Raw genomic sequence first — 20072 nt, 5'->3', positions numbered from 1 at the left:
GGGATTAAATCAGCATAACTGAAATAATAGAAGAACCAATTCAACTAATATATGCATAACTCATTTAAAATATGAAGCAAGGCTTATTGGAGAAACAAAAGTGAAAACTTCCCTTTCTAAAAATATTCTATACAGATTAATTAGACAAAGAAATGGAAAGGAAGCTTATTACCAACTTTCATAAGTCTGCAGGAAAAGAAAGTCAGAGATCTCTCTTCCTCCTAATGACACAAAAGCAAAGGGAAGGCATTCATTTCCTTTGCTCCAGTCAAACATAAGGTTCCAATTGTAGAAGACACTCTCTTACAAAATCTAACTTATATCTGCTGCAGTTTTCCGACGAAGTATGATATCTAGAACCACAAATAAAACAAACACCATGTGAAGTGGACAGACATTCTTTTTCCCATGGAATCCTTAGCTCTAAGCAGTTGCATAAAGCCTAGGGATGCGAATGTCAAAAAAAGCATCAGCTTGGTGATACTTTGTTTAGCCCACATCCTGAGGACACCAATGTCAAAAGAAGCATCTGATGATTTCTTTAGGCTTTAGTCCTGTCACAATAACTATTCAGTCGGAATACTCACAGGAGTTCGTTGTGACAGACACTTCCGATGACTCCTTTGCATCTTGGAAAATGGTATATACGATGCCATATGGAGTGGACTGTCGAACTTGATGGTCCTAGTTCAGGCAAAGTATCAAGCTGCTACAAAGCAAGAACTGGATTACCAACTGAAGCAGCTTTCATGTATTACTTTAATGTGATGCCATGGATATGCTTTCATTGATTACCAGCCATCAGCAAATAAAAAGTAATATAAATGCAAGTACAACTTTTGGTCAATTTACAAAAATGTAAGAAGCAGTTAGTCAAAACTTTATTAACGACTACACATTATTAACCCAGAATGTGGATGATTCTCACAAAACTAGATTTTTCAAGGTTAAAATATTAAATAACCCCTGAACACTCTAAGTTTTTTTTAAATACCCAAATAAGCCCCTCTTTTTTAGTTTTTACCTAGATAAGCCTTTATGTTGACAAAAAGATGTCATACAACGCAAATGAGTTGAACGGTCGTTAGACTCGTTGTAAGCTAGCGTACTTCACACTCGTGGCCAATGACATAGCTTTTTTGACATCGCAAAATTGGCTAACTGGGATTACCACGTCTAGGACAAAAAACTCTTCCTCTAAGCCAATTTTGTCACGTTAAAAAAGTCAAATCAGTATCCCCATGTGCAAAAAGATGACCATTACACATAGCCGTTAATGTCACCTGAGACACGACATCTTTCTGCCAACATAAGGACCTATATGGATACAAATTTTAGAATTGGGAGTTATGTGGGTACAATAGAAGAATAAAGGCTTGTTTAGAATAGGGGCATATCTGAGTACAATAGCAGAATAAGAGCTTATTTAAAAAAGTGATAAAGTTCAAGGACTTATTTAGTCTTTTAGCCATTTTTTAATGGTGACCTTCACAAGCATAATTATTCTTGAGAAGTATTGAACATTATTTTGAGACTTCATTCAGTTAAAAAAAAAAAAAAACTCTTGTCCAATCTGTTCCAAATGGGTCTTAAACACGTTGCTGCATATGTTTAACACCTCAGTATTGTTGAGATTTGAGAATAACCACAAATTAAAATCATGAGAAGCACATTTCATCACAAACACAGGCATCATCAATGAACTATGAACTAATCAAATCAAAACTTATAGTAATCAAAATTCACCAAAACTGCATGTAATGTGTAAAAAATTTACCAGAAATTCCTCTGCTACCCTCATGCTCTCTGGTTTCATTCCTTGTATTTCTAAACTCTCTTCCTTGATCCACACAATCCTGTTCTTCGCTGTTGTGTTGGAGAATTCTTGCATCTCCAACAGTTGGCTCAGAAGGCTGTACATCATGTGTTTCTTCACAACTTTGGGACATTGGTTGAACAGATGATCCATTACTATTCTCTGGATGAGATGACTCCTGACCATTTTCAGCTTGAATAACAGGCAATTTATCAGAAGCTTTAGGAGAAGCAAGGACAGAAAGACGGCAGAGTGGACAGGTGGTGTGGTTGGCAAGCCAATGATCAATGCAGTCCATGTGAAATGTATGGCCACATGCAGGAATCTGCTGAAGTTTATCCTCTGCTTGGTAGTCCCCAAGGCAAACTGAGCATCTGCAATAATAAAAATGACACCGTACCAGTAAGAAGAAAATTTTGAAAGTAAAAAGCCATATATATTTCTCATAAGAATCTCTTAATTTGTGAACTATACTAGCCTGACCACTGTTTTCCTAATCAGTTTTAGAAGATTCCAATAAGACAGCCATCAGTTCTATAGTATTTATGACGCTAATCCTATGTCATTATGATTCATTGACTGAATAGAAGAAATGACTTTTAAGATAACAAGGCAGATGATCTAGCTTTTGGAGAAAAGTGTTCTTCAAATATATACAAGAGCACTTTTCACTGCATCAAGGGACTTGTTATGCATTAAATATCTGGGAATCATTTTTCCTGTTTCATTCTTTGGAGTTACAGCCATTCTTATTGGAAGTGTCTATCTATTGGTTATTATGCAGCTTACATGCGCCCTTTATGAGAGAATAGAGATGAAATTCATTAGCAACTTTTATGTTATGATTTTTCATCATGAAATTTACTTTTTAATAATGATGATTGTTTTTCCCTTATTTTTTTACACAAGTGAATTATTACTTACAAACTCAATATTTATTACTCTGTGCTTTACAGATTCATATTGTTATCATTCAGAAAAAGCCATCTATCTCACAAAAATTTATAAATTTATGTGTTTTCCCCTTTTTAGGTTTTTAATAGATAATAAATTTTTAAAATCTTAACGTGATTTTTTACTTATGTTAATACTGTTAACGTGTCAAATCACATTCAATGCATGTGATACAAGTAAGACTTTCCCTCCTGACTAACTATTGTTGGAATTGTCATGACCTCTCAATCATGGGAGACCATCTTCTTTAGAAAACTGTTGCACTAACAGAGCACATGCAATAGTTTTCAAGTATATGGGTCAGACGGTATCCAACCATATAGAGACCTTGTTCAAGACAAGGTTAAGAACATAGAATCATCTCAAACACTTCATCCATTTCGTATCTTGTGCCATGTTTAAAAAAATTCAGCACAAAACAAATGGTTTTTCCCCTCTTCTCCAATAACATGGGAACAATTTATGTAACTGAAAAATTGTCATTAACAAGCAGATAACTTACTATTTTGAGTCCAATTTACGTGGGAAGCCTTTACTGGACAAATAATTACAATTTACATATGGTATTTTCAATATATTATAGCAAAATTGATATTTAGTAGGAAAAAATCTCATATAAATGTGTTTGTGTGTCTATATATATAAAATGTATGAAAATTATCCTATACAGCAGTAATGAGTTTTTAAAATTAATATCTATACACATTTTTTTTTTTAAAAAAAAAAGGCAAAGCAAAGCAAATTTACATCAAATTCAATGAGAGTTTGAAGCAAGAATCACGAAAGAATTAAAAAATGCTAACTCACTGTGCATCTCTAATAGAGAAGGTCTCCTTGTATATAATAATGGGAAGCATCTCTCTTACTTCTTTCTTGAGGCCCAATTCAGCCTGTCAAACCACAACTAACAAACATGTGAACAAATGAATACGTGCAAATCATTATTAACTGGGAAAAACATAAACATTGAAAGAAAAGAAAAACATAAAGAGGAAGAGAAGTTGTCATGGTCATACCATGTAGAGGTCATTGTTGTTGTCTAAGGCGGTTCTCATCCTAAGAGATGACCAATCAGCTCTCCGGCGGCGAAGATAGAACAAATAGAACATGAAGAGGAGAATGAAAGCAAAGAAAATTGGGACAGAGAAGATGAAAGCTTGATATAGCTTAAGCTCCGCTGAAACAGCCGAAGAAGTTGTTGATGACGAGCAGCAACCTGCTTGCTTCGAACTGTTCTGAGACTGAGACATTTCCTGACCAGTCACCATACCCAAATGATTTGCTTCTGCTTAACTCAAACACCCAACAGAAACAGATCCCATATAACAATATCTACTTGGGAAACAGATTTAGAGGGAAATTGTAGAAATATGTTGGTTTTGGTTTGTGTAGCTGAATCCTCTCACATGAAAGAAGATGGAAAATGGGTAATGAAGAATTGAATGCAGATTTGAAGGAAAAATGCAGAGCTGGAGATTGGGTTTTATGCAAAGGAGAGTAAACCAAAATACATAAAGATTTAAGATTAGATCAGCAAATCTGCATCAAGAAGAAGGAGAGTTTTGGAAGTCATATTGGCACTGCTTATAGTAATGGAAGAGATTATAAGATTCAGACAGCTGGTAAACGGTGATAGACCAACCGTAGCAGGTATAAATAAATAAATAAATAAAAGGATAAGTATATTTTCCAGTAGAATAAATTACATTTCTTTCGTCTCATTTTATTTATTTTTATTTAACTTTCACAAAAAAAAAAAATTTAAAAAAAAAAGTTTGATGTGAATGTATTTCATATTAAATTTTTTGTTTTTAATGCAAAAAAATTATAAAATTATAGGGATTGTAAGAGAATAAAACATTAAAAAAAGAAAAATAAAACATATATATACTATTAAAAATGTCTATACATAGAAGGTGGATTTCTGACTGAATCCTAATAAAATGCTGTTATTTACTATACTTTAATACTATTAGTATTATATAAATACAATTTTGGATTTTTTATTTTATTTTTTATTTTATTTTTAGGGTCCCAATTTCATTCTAAAAAAAAAAAAAGGAGTTTTTTATGTGATAATGGTATCATGAAGATATTATATAGTTTAGAGACAAAGTAGTAGCTGTCAACGTCCATTTTTGGGTAATGCATGAAACTTAACGTAATTTAAGGGTTCCTTTTTTTTTTAATTTTTGGTCAAACTTTATTATATTTTGTCTCTCTTCTGAAATAAATATGTGAAATTAGTGAAGGGGTTAAGGCCATTACGATAAATCATTATTCTAATATTGTGTTAAATTTAACGTATTAAAAATCCGGGTTCACGTACCAACTAGATATGCTCCTATGCACCCGATGATATAAATTTATATAATGGATTTTTTTATTTAATTGTTATTAATTTGGATAAACTCAAAATTATCACTTTGTTGGGCTCTTGAGACCCAATAGAGTATGGACCAAGTTTGGCCTAGCTAACAAAAGGTATAACTCAAGTTTGAAGGAGGAGTGATGAAGAACATGGCTCTATTCTCCCCTTTAAAAGCCTCAAACAAGCTTGCTTCAACCATTAGACTGTGAAATATAATCATTTACATATCATTTCCTACGTTCTGCCTCCAATCTTGCATTGAACCCCAAGTCCACAAGAAGAATAACCTTAAAGCAAACAATTACCTTATAGCCAGGAACACAACTACAGAGAGGCCTGAAGGACTGGTTTTCTTTTTCTTTTGTACTTCACCAAGAGAAATATGGAACGGATGCTGAATCTAAATTCTGCTAATAATTATCAATATTGAACTTAAAAGTAACTAAACAAGTTGATGCAAAAGCACTCGAACTTTTAACTGATTGGTTGGTGTATGATCTCCTTATTTAAAATGCAAGATTCGAATCTCTTTCCCCCAAATCTAAAAGAAAAAAAAAAAGTTGATGCAATATCGTATTTGGAAATCCAGGGACTGTAATCCCAGCATTTAAGCCAAATTAGGCAACTGATGAATGGAGTGGAAAGCATATAAAACATTCAATAATGCACATAATTGAAGGGTTTCCACCAGTTCCCTCTCGTACCATACTTTTTCCATTTCCCACCACTAAGTGTTTCCGCTTATGGTCAGTCACTATTTTTACTATTTTCATACTCTTATCCAGATGCAGCCTCAGCAGCAATACTGAACACAACAAGTTCCATAAAGCACAAGTTCTATACATGAAATCTTAGAGAAACTTATATACAACATGTATTATTAGGTTAGACACATGTAATGACAGTTGCCAGTCAATGTGCTCTGTGAAAGAAATATACAAATTACAACATTAATCAAACATCCCTCACCTTAAGCCTAACTTCCGAATGTGAATGAAGTGGTTTCCTTGGGCTCAAAGGAACACTGCTGAACTTGGGAACTAGAACCTTGAAAATGGGCAAAAAGAGTATGTAGAGTATGGCCAAAATAATGGGTGCCGCAACAAGCCATCCCAACAACTGCAGCAATTGATATAAGATGATTTTCAGTCATAATTCCAAATTGATGAGAGAAGCTTCAACTAATGTATAATTACATAAAGTCTATGCTGCAATTTATTATAAGTTCCATCACCCTAGGTATAAGTAAATCATATTGCATCATAGAGGTAAAAAAGGGTCGTTTCCACCTCTAACTTTACTAATGTAAACAACTTGGTGAAGGAAGAGAGCAGCTTATTTAAAACTACAGTACAAAAAGAATGGGAAACTGACTTATAATCTGGGATAGGTTGTGTGTGTGTTCATGGCTTTTGGACTGTTCAACATTAAAGCTGATGTCACAATGGAGATAAAGATTTGGCAAAAATGATAGCAGAATAGCATGGAGAATTACATCTCTGCAATGCAGAGTATGTTGAAGGAGATGACCAAAGATCATTTTAATGACGGGAAAACTCCTAAGCACAAAATTACAATAGTGTCTAAATCAAAAGATTCTTTGCACTGTTTCCAATAGATTTGGCCTTTCTTCTTCAGAGTTTTTTTTTAGTTCTAATTATTTTGAGAGTGGTGAATGATGACTTTCCAAATCATAAAGCTTTGAGCTTTTGTTTCGTACAACCTGTGCACATGGGATAAACACTATGCATTATTTATTAATGGATCTTTACAAAATGAACATCATCTTTATTTAATGGTGGGCAGCCATTGACAGCATCCATGATTTGCAACCTCAACAACACACAACAAGTTAAGGCCATCTGCCAAGAAACAGCAGTAAACAGGGCTTTAAAGTTGAGTGTCAAGATGCCGGACGATCAAGTTTAATGAACTTATTTATGTTCAGGGCTAGCTCCAGCTTAAGCTGAAGCATTACACTTGAGTGCTACTATAACCCAGTTATCATCCAACTAAAGTGGGGTTCCCTGGTGATCCTTGTATGACCTATTTCAAGCTTCTAAGACCAGTTGCCTCCAATCACCAAATAAATAGATAAATAAATAAATGAAATAGGATACTTACAGCATGGGCAATACTAAGGAGGACTTCATGGGAAGCATGGCCAGTCAAAACTTTCTTCAAAGCATCTGAAGTTAATGGAAAATGAGGTCCACCAGCTATGGCTTCACCAAAGCGCAGGAAGGGCACCACCAGACTACAGAGCAAGCCAACATTACACAGATTAAAACAAGTCAAAGTAGAATAGAGAGATGGATGTTGTTACTTGTAAAATGCTAACATTAGATATGCATAAGGTAAGAAGTCATTAGCAGCAATTCAATTCTTTCTTTTGCTTCCTTATGATCATCCCATCAATTTGTTTCGGACTAGACCAGATGGTGTCTCTATTTTGCTCACAAACGAAATGGTAATAAGAGAAGTACCTCAACTCAATTGGAGTAGCTATGAAGTTGGCAAGCATGACAGTAGGGGAATGGGAGAGAGATCCCAACAACGCTATAGCCATCCCACACAGCAACACCGTAACCCCTGTAGTGTAACCAACATTTTCCATCAATCAAATATTCTTCAGATCACAAATTATCACTCAATCAAGAAAAGATAAGAAAGTAATACCACATATTGGAAATATTCCCAAAGTAATCCCCAAAGCTGCAGAGAAGGCCAATTGCTTCGGTTCGGCTCCCCTGAAATCCCAATCGAAGCCTTTAAATTATTATCATTACATACATCAACAGAAAACAAAAAAGGAAAACGAACAGAAAAGAAAATTACTTGCGGAGGATTTGGAGAAGAGGATCCACGATCTTGTTGTGAAGCCAGAGCGTCATTGCCATTGAATGAAATTCCACAACTTCACCAATGAATCAAATTCTTTTCCTTTTGATCGAAGACAAGAGATGGGATTCTTTTCTTGGGTTGTGCAAATTTTGGATTGCTGTCTGCTGACCCTCTTTGATTGATTGGTGAGATTGAGCAATCTTCTTTCAATAAAATAACAACAAAGTGAAAACGTTTTCAGATTGAGAGCCTCAACTTTCAGTATATTGTATCTGTTTTTTCTTCAGTTTGAGTTGAAAGTGGATGGCACATTTCAATGTTCGACGGCGGACAATCGCCGGAACCTATTCAGTGTAGGCCGTAATAAATAAATAACGCCTATCATGTTAAGCCACGTCATCGTGTCATTTACGTGCCTTAATTTTCTTATTTATTGCACGATCCAGATAGGTTTTTTTTTTTTTGCACGATCCAGCTAGCTTATTTTATTTTATCTATTTATTTATTTTTCACCATTAATGCACAAATCAATGATCAAAAGGTTTAAATTAAATCAATTAGTTTTAACTTTTAAATATTATCATGATTTATTATAATTTATAAATAATAATCGATTAATTAAACATTTAACTTTATTAAATCATTTCAAATAGTCAAGATAGTAGTTATTTGAATTCGTAATTTTTCGTTAATTATTAGCATCCAAATAATCAGATGTTAAATCCGATTTGGCAAAGAGTAGGATTTCACGTAATCTGCTCAAAATTGTCTAACAGATAAATTTGGGTTAATGCTGTTGATTAGCCGATTAACTAATTGATGTTGGACTTCATTCTTCTTCTTATTGATCACTTGATAAAAGTTCTCTGATCCCCTGTAAGCTTCAAAAATCTTGAAATGCCTCTGGAAATGGACATGCTCAATCCTTAACCTTGTTTGTTGCCTTAATCCATTAAGCTAGACCTTTTATTTAATATTCTAGAGCAGTTTAATTGCTTTAAGATCGATTAACTTTTGTTTAGTTCATAGTTTCAGGCTATTAATCAACTAACCCTCTCCATTAATCGATTAACCATGCTGACGTAGCTTTTCTCCCTTTTCATCTTGGATCTAATTTATTTAAAGACTAACCATGTTATAAACATGCGATACTTACATTAACACAAACAAATGGGAATATGTTGTTACCATCAAAAACACTCCTTTATAAACAGTGTAGGGTCTTGCATATTTAAATAATGTATGCATACTTATGTACCAAACCTCTCCTTAAGTATATGTAATGGAAGCAGGAGGAACCAAATAAGTTTCTCCATGTCTATTTGTATTACCAAGTTAAACACAATCTCCCTTTGTAAGTTATCTCCATATTCTCCCCCTTTTTCATATATAATAATAATAATGTCACATTTAAAACATGTTTTCTACTTTATCTTCATCCTTTTTTTGTCACAATAACAAAAAAAGATAGCAATGAGGAGAATTCATCAAAACCATATGCAAATAAGCATAGAGGAGAATCAACCTCAAATTGCCTTAAATTTAAAAGTGTAACTACTGATATAGATTGCCTTAACCAGATAAAATTTTGAGGTAGGGATCCTAAAGAAAGCAAATCAACAAACAAGGCAGGTGCACTGTATAGATGCTAGGTGGTTGAATGACTACTTACTTTTGTCCTATGGTACATGCCATCTAATTGAAAGGGTCCCAAAACCTTAAGCTACAAGTTTGGTGCCAAATCCCATGATTGAAGTCCATATACAGATCAACCTCAAATTGTATTCATTCAACAATCTCATGCCAATCATAAAGTACATAGATGAACCCTCAAAGCAGGAAAGAGAGTTGAAACTAATAAAACCAAGCATGAGTAGTTTAGGGCATGTACAGATATATCTTCCCATGATCAAAACTTTTCTTTTAAAGCTCGATCCAACTGTTTCGTATATCAACAAAATCATCGTGTTAAAGAAAAACCTTCTTCAAGACATTGTGTTCTTGTATCTTGCATGGTATGTTGAAGTAAAGAGGGGTTACTAGTAACAATAGCATCTGCATGCTCATGCAACATCCTCGTCATCGAATCAGCATCATCAACTGTCCAGGCATATACCTTCTTCTCTCTCCTGTCCAAGCCAACAGGTCAAGCAATGTTTATCACAACTGCATTCTGCATACACATCAGTTACACCAATATATCCATTCACAGCTCAAAAAAGGTTTCATACCCATGCAGAATTTTAACAAGTCTTTCATCAATCAATGGATGGTATACACCAACCACCCTGGCCCCTTTCATTCTCAACAAGTTGGTTCTAGCCCCGGTACTGGGATCCACCATTACAATGTAGCCTACCTGTGAGTTCACCCACGAACCAATTAAATGCACATAAAGAACAGTCAGAAGAAAAATATCAACAACTCCCATACACAGCCTTAGTTGAAATAGAAGAGCATTAAGGCAAAAGCACCTCCAAGAATTAGAATTCAGAATAAATGTTTTATAAAAAAACAAACTTAAAATCTTCCAACACCCGAGCATTTGACTCATTGGTTGGTGCATGATCCCCTGCTTAAAAAGCAAGATTCGAATCCCCCTTCCACTAAATCCAAAAAAAAAAAACTTAAAATCTTCCAGGATCAGAGTCAAGATATTATATAATTTTCACAAAAGAAGCCAAATAAGGACTACAACAAGCTTAAAATGGGCCAAGTTTAGCCAAAGTAGAAAGGTTGAGCCTATCTCCACATCTGGTAGATGTGCAAATCGGTTTAATACTTTCATTCAATATCCAAATAAATGTGTTCATGCATGCACGTGTGTATATTCACAAAACACACATTACAATTTACAAAGAACTTAATTCTGTGTATTTCATAAAAAATGCTAGCTTTCAATTTCTTTTTCTTGGAGGAAGAGAAAGGAGGCAACATCAGGGAATTCTGATGGAAAATTGTTTTAAATTTTATTCAAAGCGATTTTTTAACCATATCAGTCCTTAATAACAGACCAAAGAGACTACAAGCTAGAAGAAAATTTGGAAACTCAATCAAATATCAAACCTGTTGGTTCAGTGGACCCAAAAGAAGACGTAATATGTCAAATGAACTTAAATGTAATACCTGATGAGTTGCTTAAAAAAATGCAATGATGAAATACATTATGTATTATTGACTATGTTGGTCTAGATGTACTACTGACAGCTGAAATCCTGTATTTTCTAGCAATAACAAGAAGATTGCACACTATGAAGGGATTTATAAGTAAATGGAACTTAAAATATTTCATACATGTGTCATAATGTATTTGTATAAGAAAAGAATTAATTTCAATTAAGAGAGAAAAAAAACTGGGATTGGCTTCACATAAACTTTTGCCACATTTGGGCAGCAGATAGCAACAAATTCATGTCCAAAGTGTTGACGTTCAAAAGATATGTGGGTTGGTAAGTTGGAAGGATTGTTCAGGTCAAATCAGCTTTCGCCACCTCCAAAGCACAAATATACCATGTCATGTAGCATGTGACAATCATCATTAAAAAATCAATCTATACTCCACAAGTTTCCCTGAATAATTTAAGATAGTCATACAATCATCCTTTTAACTCACTCAATAGTTTTTTTGACAGAAAAAAAAATAGAAAAGAGCTTAAAACAGTCAAATTGCTTCTCACCTTAACATCCGATGAGAGTTTAATTATGTCCCTCGTTAAACTATCACTTTTAGCCCAAATGATACAATTCTTACACTGCATCTTCTCAACCTGAAAAATTTTATAATGAAAACTTTTAAGCAACATAGCTTAGAATTAGAAAATCTATGCTGCATAAAACACTTCAAGCAATTATTATTATTTTTTTTTAAGTGTAAGCAATTCAAAATTCAAACAACAAAACACAATAAAAACTACCAGAATGCTGGTTAGACTGCCTAATGGCAGCTGCCACAAGTTTCACATGTTAACTATTCTCTGCATATGGCCTAGTTTTTGTCTCAATCTAAGCCTAGAAATTCAAACCTCTTCACTGTTATGAAGGCAATATATCGCTTATAAGCTCTAATAACTTTTGCATCTCAAATCGAAGTTGAGTTCAGTTTTTGACAAATATGTTATAAGAATGTCAAACAAAGCATGAAAAACTCCCATATTGGTTTAGGAATCAACATGCATGACAAGAGATCTCAAGAAGACAACAAATATGAGAAAACAACAAAAAGAATTGAAACATCTCTAAGCTTGTGCACCAAGACGTGCTTCATGTGTTTTGGAATAAATTTGTTTTAATCAACAAAAGAAAGTTGTCGAAGCTGCCAAGGAATCCAAATGGAAGAAATCTGAACTTAAGAACACTGAACTCATATATGTTTATGAAAGAGTATGCTATGTGATGCAGGATGAAAAGAAGCTACTTGAGGGATTAAACAATCTAGGATTTTATTTTGTTTCTTTGTTATATTCCATGTGATGCAGGATGAAAAGAAGTCATATCAGAGGAATTAGTGAATACACAAAATTAGATGCTATACACAAAATTAGAGTGCTTTTACGGAGGGGAGAAAAATCTAAGATAACATTATTAATGCTATAAAATCATTATAGCATCTAAAGCTTTTTATTTTCTAAAGCTCAAGAGGAAGGGGAGGGAGGGTGAATTGGCACTTAAAATTTCTGTCATGATTAAAGAACAGAAAGAAAAATTAAATAAATGAACTGTGTAATGCATCATTAACACATTTCTCGGTCAAAATCTATAAGAAACCAAGACAAGGGGAGGGGGGAGAAACTCACAGCGAAAAGAATATCCTTCGCAAGGCCCTTTTCATATGACGGAGGCCCCACCTTGGCATCTAGAATCACCTGCCGTACTGATCTTGATATCAACTGAACATCCAGATGAACCTTAATCAGATACTCATCATTCATCTTTTGATAGAAGAAACAAACAATAATATACAGTATATGAGACAAAACACTATCCTGAACATACCATCAAAGCATCTTCAATAGTAGGAATCTTTGAATCACCAGACTGATGAGAGACATCTAGTTCTTTTATCTACAACAGAAAACTTACAATCTCAATCAACATTACTCACAGATAGCTTTTCTATATGGGCTAGATATAAGCAGATCTTTTGTGATAAAACCAGAAGGTATTTCTCATAATCAAATTCAGAATGGTGTGTGTCAGAAAATAAACATATTAGCAAGACCAAACTGAAAAATCAAATCACATATACAAATGAAAACATCTTAATTCCATATTTTATATCTTTTCTTTCTGGTGTGTGTCTATGTCTGTGTCTCCATGTATGACTTAAATAAAGAATACTAGATTAAGTCCCATAAGTCATGCATGTAAATACAGATTCCTTAGAACTCAACAGTGCAGAAAAGAGAAAACCAATCAGCAATATTCTCACCTCTTTTGATCTTAAGTGCCCAACTTTAGAAGTGCTGTTACCAGTTATCCGCTGCAAATCCCTGCCTGTGTAATGTAAAAATCAAGTCTCCAAACAGCTCTGGAATAAGCTTGTGATACAGAAAAAAGACAGTCAAATTATGGATTTAGTCCTTGTACTATACCAAAATGTTGGACTTAGTCCCTATTTTTATTATTTGAACAAATTGAGTTCTTGTATTTTAAAGAATTGTTGATTCAAGGATAATTGTTAACTCCATTAAGCCAATTCCATTTAATATGATGATGTGACACATGACATAAATTTAAATGGCCGCATGGCAAGATTTAGTCTGACAAATGGCAAAATTTAACCACATGACACTTCATGTAAAAACATCAAATAACTAATACAAAATTTATTCTTTTCTTTTCTTTCTTCTTTCTTTTTTTTCTTTTCTCTTTCTCTAACCCTGTTGTAGCTGCCACCCCCCCCCCCTTCTAACTCACTTCTATGGCTAGTCAACACTTGATCTCACAGGCCAGATCAGTGCCAACTAGCGAGATCAAGCATAGGCTGGCCTCAATGTTTCCTTTCCTGTTTCTTTTTTCCATTTCTTCTTTAGTTTTTCCTTTCCTTATCTCTCTCATCTATCTCTCTTTCTCCTTGCATCATTGCCTCCACATCCTATGCCGCCGGCCCACGATTGGGACCTAAACCAGACCTCAACGAACTCCGTTGCGTTTCATCGAACGAAGATCCCAACCCCAAACCCAGCCCTCTCTGCATCCCTCCCTCTTTCTCTTTGCCCTCTCATTGCAACCCATTCTGAAATTCCACCAAATTTCCTTTCAAATCTTCCATAAACTCAGACATATATCACTGAAGTGTAGGATTAACAGTGTTTGTAATTTTTTGCTTGAAATCTTTGGTTAATTTGGGATGTATGAGTGGTTTTGTTGAGTTTTGGTAGTTGCATTTTCTAGCATTTTGTTGATTTATTAGTTTGAAGAGAGACAAGGAAGGAGATTATAGCTCTACAAGTGCTTCCTTGAAATCCAAAAATTCATGTTTGGGGAAGTCGAACTTTGGTTGCATTCTGACTTTTTAATGTAAAATTTGTTTTGGCTTTAGATGGTTTTACAGAGGAAAGAGTTGGTTGCATTCATGTTTGAGGCTATGATGGTTGTTAGAGAGAGGCTTAAAGATGGAAGATTTGAAAGTAAATTTTGATTTAGCTGGCCGGTGCTTATTTGGCGCCAGCCAAGTGAGGAGGAAGCTCTGCATGTGCGAGAGGAAGAGAAAAGAAAATTGAAAACATAAGTAATATTTTTTATTAATTAATTATATTTTTGCCTAAAGTGCCATGTGGCTAAATTTTCCATTTATCAACTTAAATCTTACCACATGGCCATTTAAATCCATATCATGCACCACATCATGATGGATTTCGCTTAAAGAGTTAAGCATTGTCCTTGAATCAACAATATTTTAGAGTACAAGGATTCAATTTGTCCAAATAATAGAAAAGGTACTAAATCCAATATTTTGACATTTTCGAGGAACTAAATCGAAAATTTGACCAAAAAAGACCAAAGCTGTACTCTAACATGAGCAAGAAATATTTTTCTCAAGTGTTACAGATCAGTTATTTAGCTATGATCTTAAGCCCTCCTAGTACTACCCTCCTACAAAAAGCACTTTCAGCTTACTTAATCTTACTTAGGTTGTCAATGCTTTTTCTTAACACTTTAAATCTTAAAAATCAACAAAGATTAAAGAAGGAATTATCATTTTTGAGTAGAAAATGTACAAAGAGTAATCTACGTTGCAGATATGGGAACAAGTCAAGTAATCAAAAGCCTTAGTTTAAACTACCTACCAATACGTAAATAACTAATAAATCAGAATCAGTACTGCTTTAATTAATAACCCAAAACCATTTCGTATATGTATCAAATTGTAGCAAGTATTAAACTAATTATAAATATACCAAATTTAAAAGAGAACAATATGATATAAATAGGTGGCATGAGAAGACAACCTATAGCTGACTTATCTGTATATATAAGCAATAAGACTAAATAGCAGAGAGGATTCCATTCTTTTGCTTAATGCAAAAAAAAAAAAAATAGTTTGAATAAGTCGGGGAATTGGAATCAACATTCCAAAACATTCACTAATCTGTAATTGTTGCAGAACTTGAATGAGGATAAAGATCTTTACATTTTTCTTTTTTTTTTTAGGCATTTAAGTAAGTTATAGGTATGTTAACATCAAAAGTTGAAAGGAAGTGGATTAAGAGGAATATGGAAAGAGATGAAATGATGTTGCTTATCATTTCAAATGTCAAAACTTCAGCACACTTTATGCATTGAATTATTGAAAGTATTTCTATACAATTCCTATTCATCAAGCAATTTTGGAGTTTCATATATATTACTATTATACCTGTTCTGAGAAGTAAAGTACAAATGAAAATGAGAAAGCAACATCTTTTATGGCGGCAAAAGAGAACATCTTAATGAAGCAAAAGATGGTAAATCCTAATACAATTACAAGGCTGAAAATACCTGTCATGAAGTGCAAACAAAACTCCATCTGAAGAGCGAGAGATATCAATCTCAATGCAGTCTACTTGAGAACGAAGAGCAAACTGATATGCAGACATCTGTGTCAAAATATAAGAAAAAGAACAGATGATAAACAGATCAACCAACAACAATAATAGCAGCCCCAAAGAGTAATGAATAAGAATGCTCAATTTAAGGTCGATGTATTCTACAAAAACACTTCATGATGCATTATAAGGATGTAACTTGCACTAATTTAGCCTCACCCAAGCTTTAGCTTAGGTTCAAGGTTTAAAGCACAAAATTAGAACTTGAAAAGAAACCGAAGGAACCTAAAACCAGGTCATGTAAACAACAAAACTATTACATCTCCAAAGATATGAAAGCAATCAAAGTTAACAAGTAATGCTTGTTATCTTAGGAAAGCAACACATAATAGCCAGGAAAAGCAATTACAGAAAGGAAGAGATGCCTACTGTGTTTGGGAAGGCGTTAGTTGAGTCACCACCATGAGCACACACAAGGGGAGGATTGTTCAGCCAACCACACCTCCTTAATTGCATCTACAGAAAAAGTAAAAATAAAAATAAATGAGTACTAGTAAGTGAGGACCTATATCTGTGATGAATATCCCATTTAACTAAGGAATTAAACTGACCTAATTGCAATTAAAAAGCAATCTTCAACATAGAATATTAGAAACTATGTGCTACTATTTACAAAACGGTAATTAAAATCACTCAGCAGTATATCCAAAACAATTATATACAGTGAGCATCATCTTAAGTACACTAACTTTAGTAAAAACGTTTCAAAACTTCCTTGTAATGCTCTTTAAGAAATTTTACAAAAAGTGCAGACATACATATCAACTTCTTATTTCCCTTTGAGCCCTCAATGTTTTGGTTTTAGATGAAATACAGTTATTAAGTAAATCACTGCACATTTGAAAAGTGTACCCATTTGGCAGACAGACATTATTGCACACTACTTAAATTGGAGAAAACCAAGGTACTTTTATTCTCAAGAGAAAGTGCAACTTATAATGAGAAACTTTTACATTTTTTAATGAAAAACAACAAAAAAAATTAGACATGAGGTATACAAGAGAGCAAAGAGAGATAGAAAGAACAGAAGAGGCTTAAAGTAAAAAGGGAAAAGCAGCAGTAATGCCTCAAATTTTACTACCTCAGATAAATCAAAAGGAATAAAAGAATACAGAAAATTTAGCAAAAGTATAAATTAAAAACAAGAAAAAAGAAAAACACTTGCTGAAACCTTGGCCTTTGAGTTAGGAACAGAATACTCCACTCCTTCAAATGCTCTACTATGTCTCTCAACCCAAAAACACCAAAGTAAATAAAGAGGCACCATTGTCCAAACAAAATGGTTCCTGCGTTTACTAGACACTCCTTTCCAACTAGCCAGAATACCAACCACTGTCTTGGCCATGCCCAAATTAAAGAGAAAAAAAAAGACCTTACTCTGAAGCAATTAGACATGTATATGTTCATATATTTTATTTATAGCACAGAATGAGTAGAGTAATAAATATCAAATCAAAGATATAACATAAGAAACATTTTCACATGCTTCAGTCACAAGCAATGACTCAATTCATTAATAAGACAGTCATAAAAGCATGAAAAAGAGTTTGAAAAAAATTAACTACCTGCCCTGGGGACATAATAACGGATATTGCACAAGGCAAGCAAAAGTGAGATGAAAGCCCCATTTAGATAACAACATGTGACTAGGGATAAAGGCTGACTTGTATTAACAAATATACATGGTTCCACTGATGGGCAGAGCTTAGCAGACTCAGCTTAATTTTAAAATCACGCAAATTTGGCTTTTAGACAATCATAGACCAAGCAGACTACCATGAATATCTGAATATTTCATAAACAAGGGATACTATAATTAAACTTTCCCTTTGTTTCTGCTATGAATTCTTGTTTGTTGTTTCCTGACACCTGGATATTCCGAATATCACCACTTTATCAAGTTCTGGATTTTAAAGGCAGAAATTACTATCACCATATAAGTTCTTGGAAGAAATTTCCTGGAGAGACTTACTATACGAAGCAGTCAACAATTTACATTGATTTCCTTTTTTGTTTAAAACAATTTACATGGTGATAAACAAGTGAAATACAATTTTCAGTTTTTTTTTCACTTTTGTCAGTAAATAACACGCAAATATAACCAAAACATTTATAATTCTTCACTCAACATAACCTACAATCTTTTCACATGTCAAAAAAGGTTGTTGACAACATTAAAATCAAATTAAATGAAAATAATGCAATAAATGCAAGAAAGCCCCTTTGGTGGAGCAATTTGAACAAATGAATAATGGTAAGGTAAGGATTTGTTTAGTTGATGTCACGTAATAAGAAAGCAAGTAATCAAATTTAAAACATGGAAAAAGAAATCAGATGGAAATAATTGACGGATAGCATCTCGATAAATCAAGGCTAAACCATCGAATTCCAATGATTTGGATCTCTGATCACATGTTAAAGGCAAAGGGCAAGTCGTGACAATATCTGAAAAGAAGCTTAGCTTAGCCTTCCCATCAGTAGAAAAAACTAGTTACTTTGAGCAAAAAAAAAAGAAACGGAACGAGTCATTGAATTGAGGGAAATAGTGGCTACCTGATGGAAACGGCGGAGCCTGAAGTGGAAGAAAATGGGAGGCAAAAGGGCGATGAAAGCAAGAAGAATAAGGATGAAATGAACAAGGCTTTTGTAGGAAGAAGAAAATATAAAAAGAGAGGCGCGATTGCTGCGGCCATGGCCTTGCAGATGTTGCCTTCTTCCTAATTTACCATACATGGCCAAAGCCGTCTCTACTTCTTCACAACAAACACAGAATTACTTTTATAGGTTACTGTAGGTAGGCTGTAGGTTGAGAGTTGAGAATGAGACACCAACTTCCCCCAGCCCAACTATTAGGAGAAAGAAATGAAAAGACGATATTAGGCCAGGCGGGGTGTGATTAAAATCAGCCATGGACGATGTTTGTTTGGCAAAGATGACCGTACGTAAGATGCAATCATAAAAATATTTAAAAAAAAAAAGCATTAGTATTAAGCAAAAAACCAATAATAAATTTAAAATGTTTAAAAAATGCAAAGAAATAATAATAATAATAATAATAAGATAACATAAATTCCTATACTATGCATATCAACAAAATTAACATATAGAAAAATCAAAATGCAGAATTGAATATTAACCTCCCGCCATTGATGTCACAAGAATAAACTTATCTGTGGGACACTTCTAAACTTTAGCAATTTCACTTAGATGGTATGTATTTAGAAAATATTGAGGTATAGAACCCAGAGTCGGTTTTCTTATATATATAGATAGATAGATAGATATCATTTTTCCATCAGAGACGTAACCAAAACTAAGAAAGTGGGCATGTCAAGATGGTTAATACGAGGTTAGTGGAAAGTGGGTGATATATGGACCATAACTGAACACAAGTAACTAACATTCTCCCACTTGGTCTATATATTTTACTTAGTAATATCTAAAAAAATCCATAAATCCTTCTTAAGAGAATAAAAAAAAATACGTGAATCATGGTGACAAGTCTTCTAAGAACAAGTATTATCTTCCATGCATCACTATACATTCTATTTCTTTAATGTCAGCCCATCATAACTTAATCAATAAACCTTATGTTTATTCTAGGTCCAATAATGATTGTTATTCTCAAAATAAATGTGTACATAAAGATGAAAAAACGCACAAATGAATAAGAGTTTCATTACAAATGATAAAATTTCATACAACAAAAATCACATGATGGAACCAAGTCCCATTCATGCTACATGATTTTTAAATTTCATTGGTAGCATGCCTTTGGTTAAAGGATCTACAATCATCAATTTGGTGCTAACGTGCTCAATGACCACTTTGTTCTCCTTAACATGTTCCTTTACGGCTAAATACTTGATGTCAATGTGTTTACTTCGATTACCACTTTTATTGTTTTTAGTTGAGAAAATCGCAACTGAATTGTTACAATACATCCTTAACGGCTTAGAAATGGAATCCACAATTCTAAGCCTAAATATGAAACTCTTCA

The 20072-nt window shown here is 33.8% G+C and overlaps 3 protein-coding genes across 5 annotated transcripts; all 3 read right to left on the bottom strand.

Annotated features, from left to right (window-relative positions):
* Positions 1-83: 83 nt before the first annotated feature.
* Positions 84-4405, bottom strand: LOC18592801 (RING/U-box superfamily protein). Of its 2 annotated transcripts, none has more exons than XM_018125844.2 (4): positions 3787-4405; positions 3578-3660; positions 1778-2190; positions 84-709 (listed from the first exon to the last, which is right to left on the bottom strand). In XM_018125844.2, exons 1-4 carry the CDS (start codon positions 4036-4038, stop codon positions 702-704), a joined length of 756 nt encoding a protein of 251 aa, XP_017981333.2. In that variant the 5' UTR covers positions 4039-4405; the 3' UTR covers positions 84-701. The 2 variants fall into 2 exon arrangements, with proteins under 2 accessions (XP_017981333.2, XP_017981334.2); XM_018125845.2 differs by having other exon boundaries at positions 84-706; positions 3787-4404.
* A 1555-nt stretch (positions 4406-5960) lies between these two features.
* On the bottom strand, positions 5961-8238 carry LOC18592800 (uncharacterized). The gene is made up of 5 exons (XM_007019695.3): positions 7980-8238; positions 7821-7891; positions 7628-7733; positions 7266-7398; positions 5961-6260 (listed from the first exon to the last, which is right to left on the bottom strand). The coding sequence occupies exons 1-5, from the start codon at positions 8039-8041 to the stop codon at positions 6096-6098; spliced, it is 537 nt and encodes a 178-aa protein (XP_007019757.1). The 5' UTR covers positions 8042-8238; the 3' UTR covers positions 5961-6095.
* Positions 8239-9543: 1305 nt separating this feature from the next.
* GDPD4 (PLC-like phosphodiesterases superfamily protein) lies at positions 9544-19016 on the bottom strand. Of its 2 annotated transcripts, none has more exons than XM_018126368.2 (9): positions 18626-19016; positions 16442-16528; positions 15966-16063; positions 13414-13474; positions 12978-13046; positions 12779-12871; positions 11663-11752; positions 10217-10344; positions 9544-10114 (listed from the first exon to the last, which is right to left on the bottom strand). In XM_018126368.2, exons 1-9 carry the CDS (start codon positions 18803-18805, stop codon positions 9946-9948), a joined length of 975 nt encoding a protein of 324 aa, XP_017981857.2. In that variant the 5' UTR covers positions 18806-19016; the 3' UTR covers positions 9544-9945. The 2 variants fall into 2 exon arrangements, with proteins under 2 accessions (XP_017981857.2, XP_088665445.1); XM_088809319.1 differs by lacking the exon at positions 18626-19016 and adding an exon at positions 17244-18239.
* Positions 19017-20072: the final 1056 nt, after the last annotated feature.

The sequence above is a fragment of the Theobroma cacao genome, chromosome 8, assembly GCF_053813885.1.
Source record: "Theobroma cacao isolate CCN51 chromosome 8, ASM5381388v1, whole genome shotgun sequence".
Taxonomy (NCBI): domain Eukaryota; kingdom Viridiplantae; phylum Streptophyta; class Magnoliopsida; order Malvales; family Malvaceae; genus Theobroma; species Theobroma cacao.
Note: the sequence above shows the minus strand (reverse complement) of the source record. Positions and strands in the feature narration are given on the sequence as shown.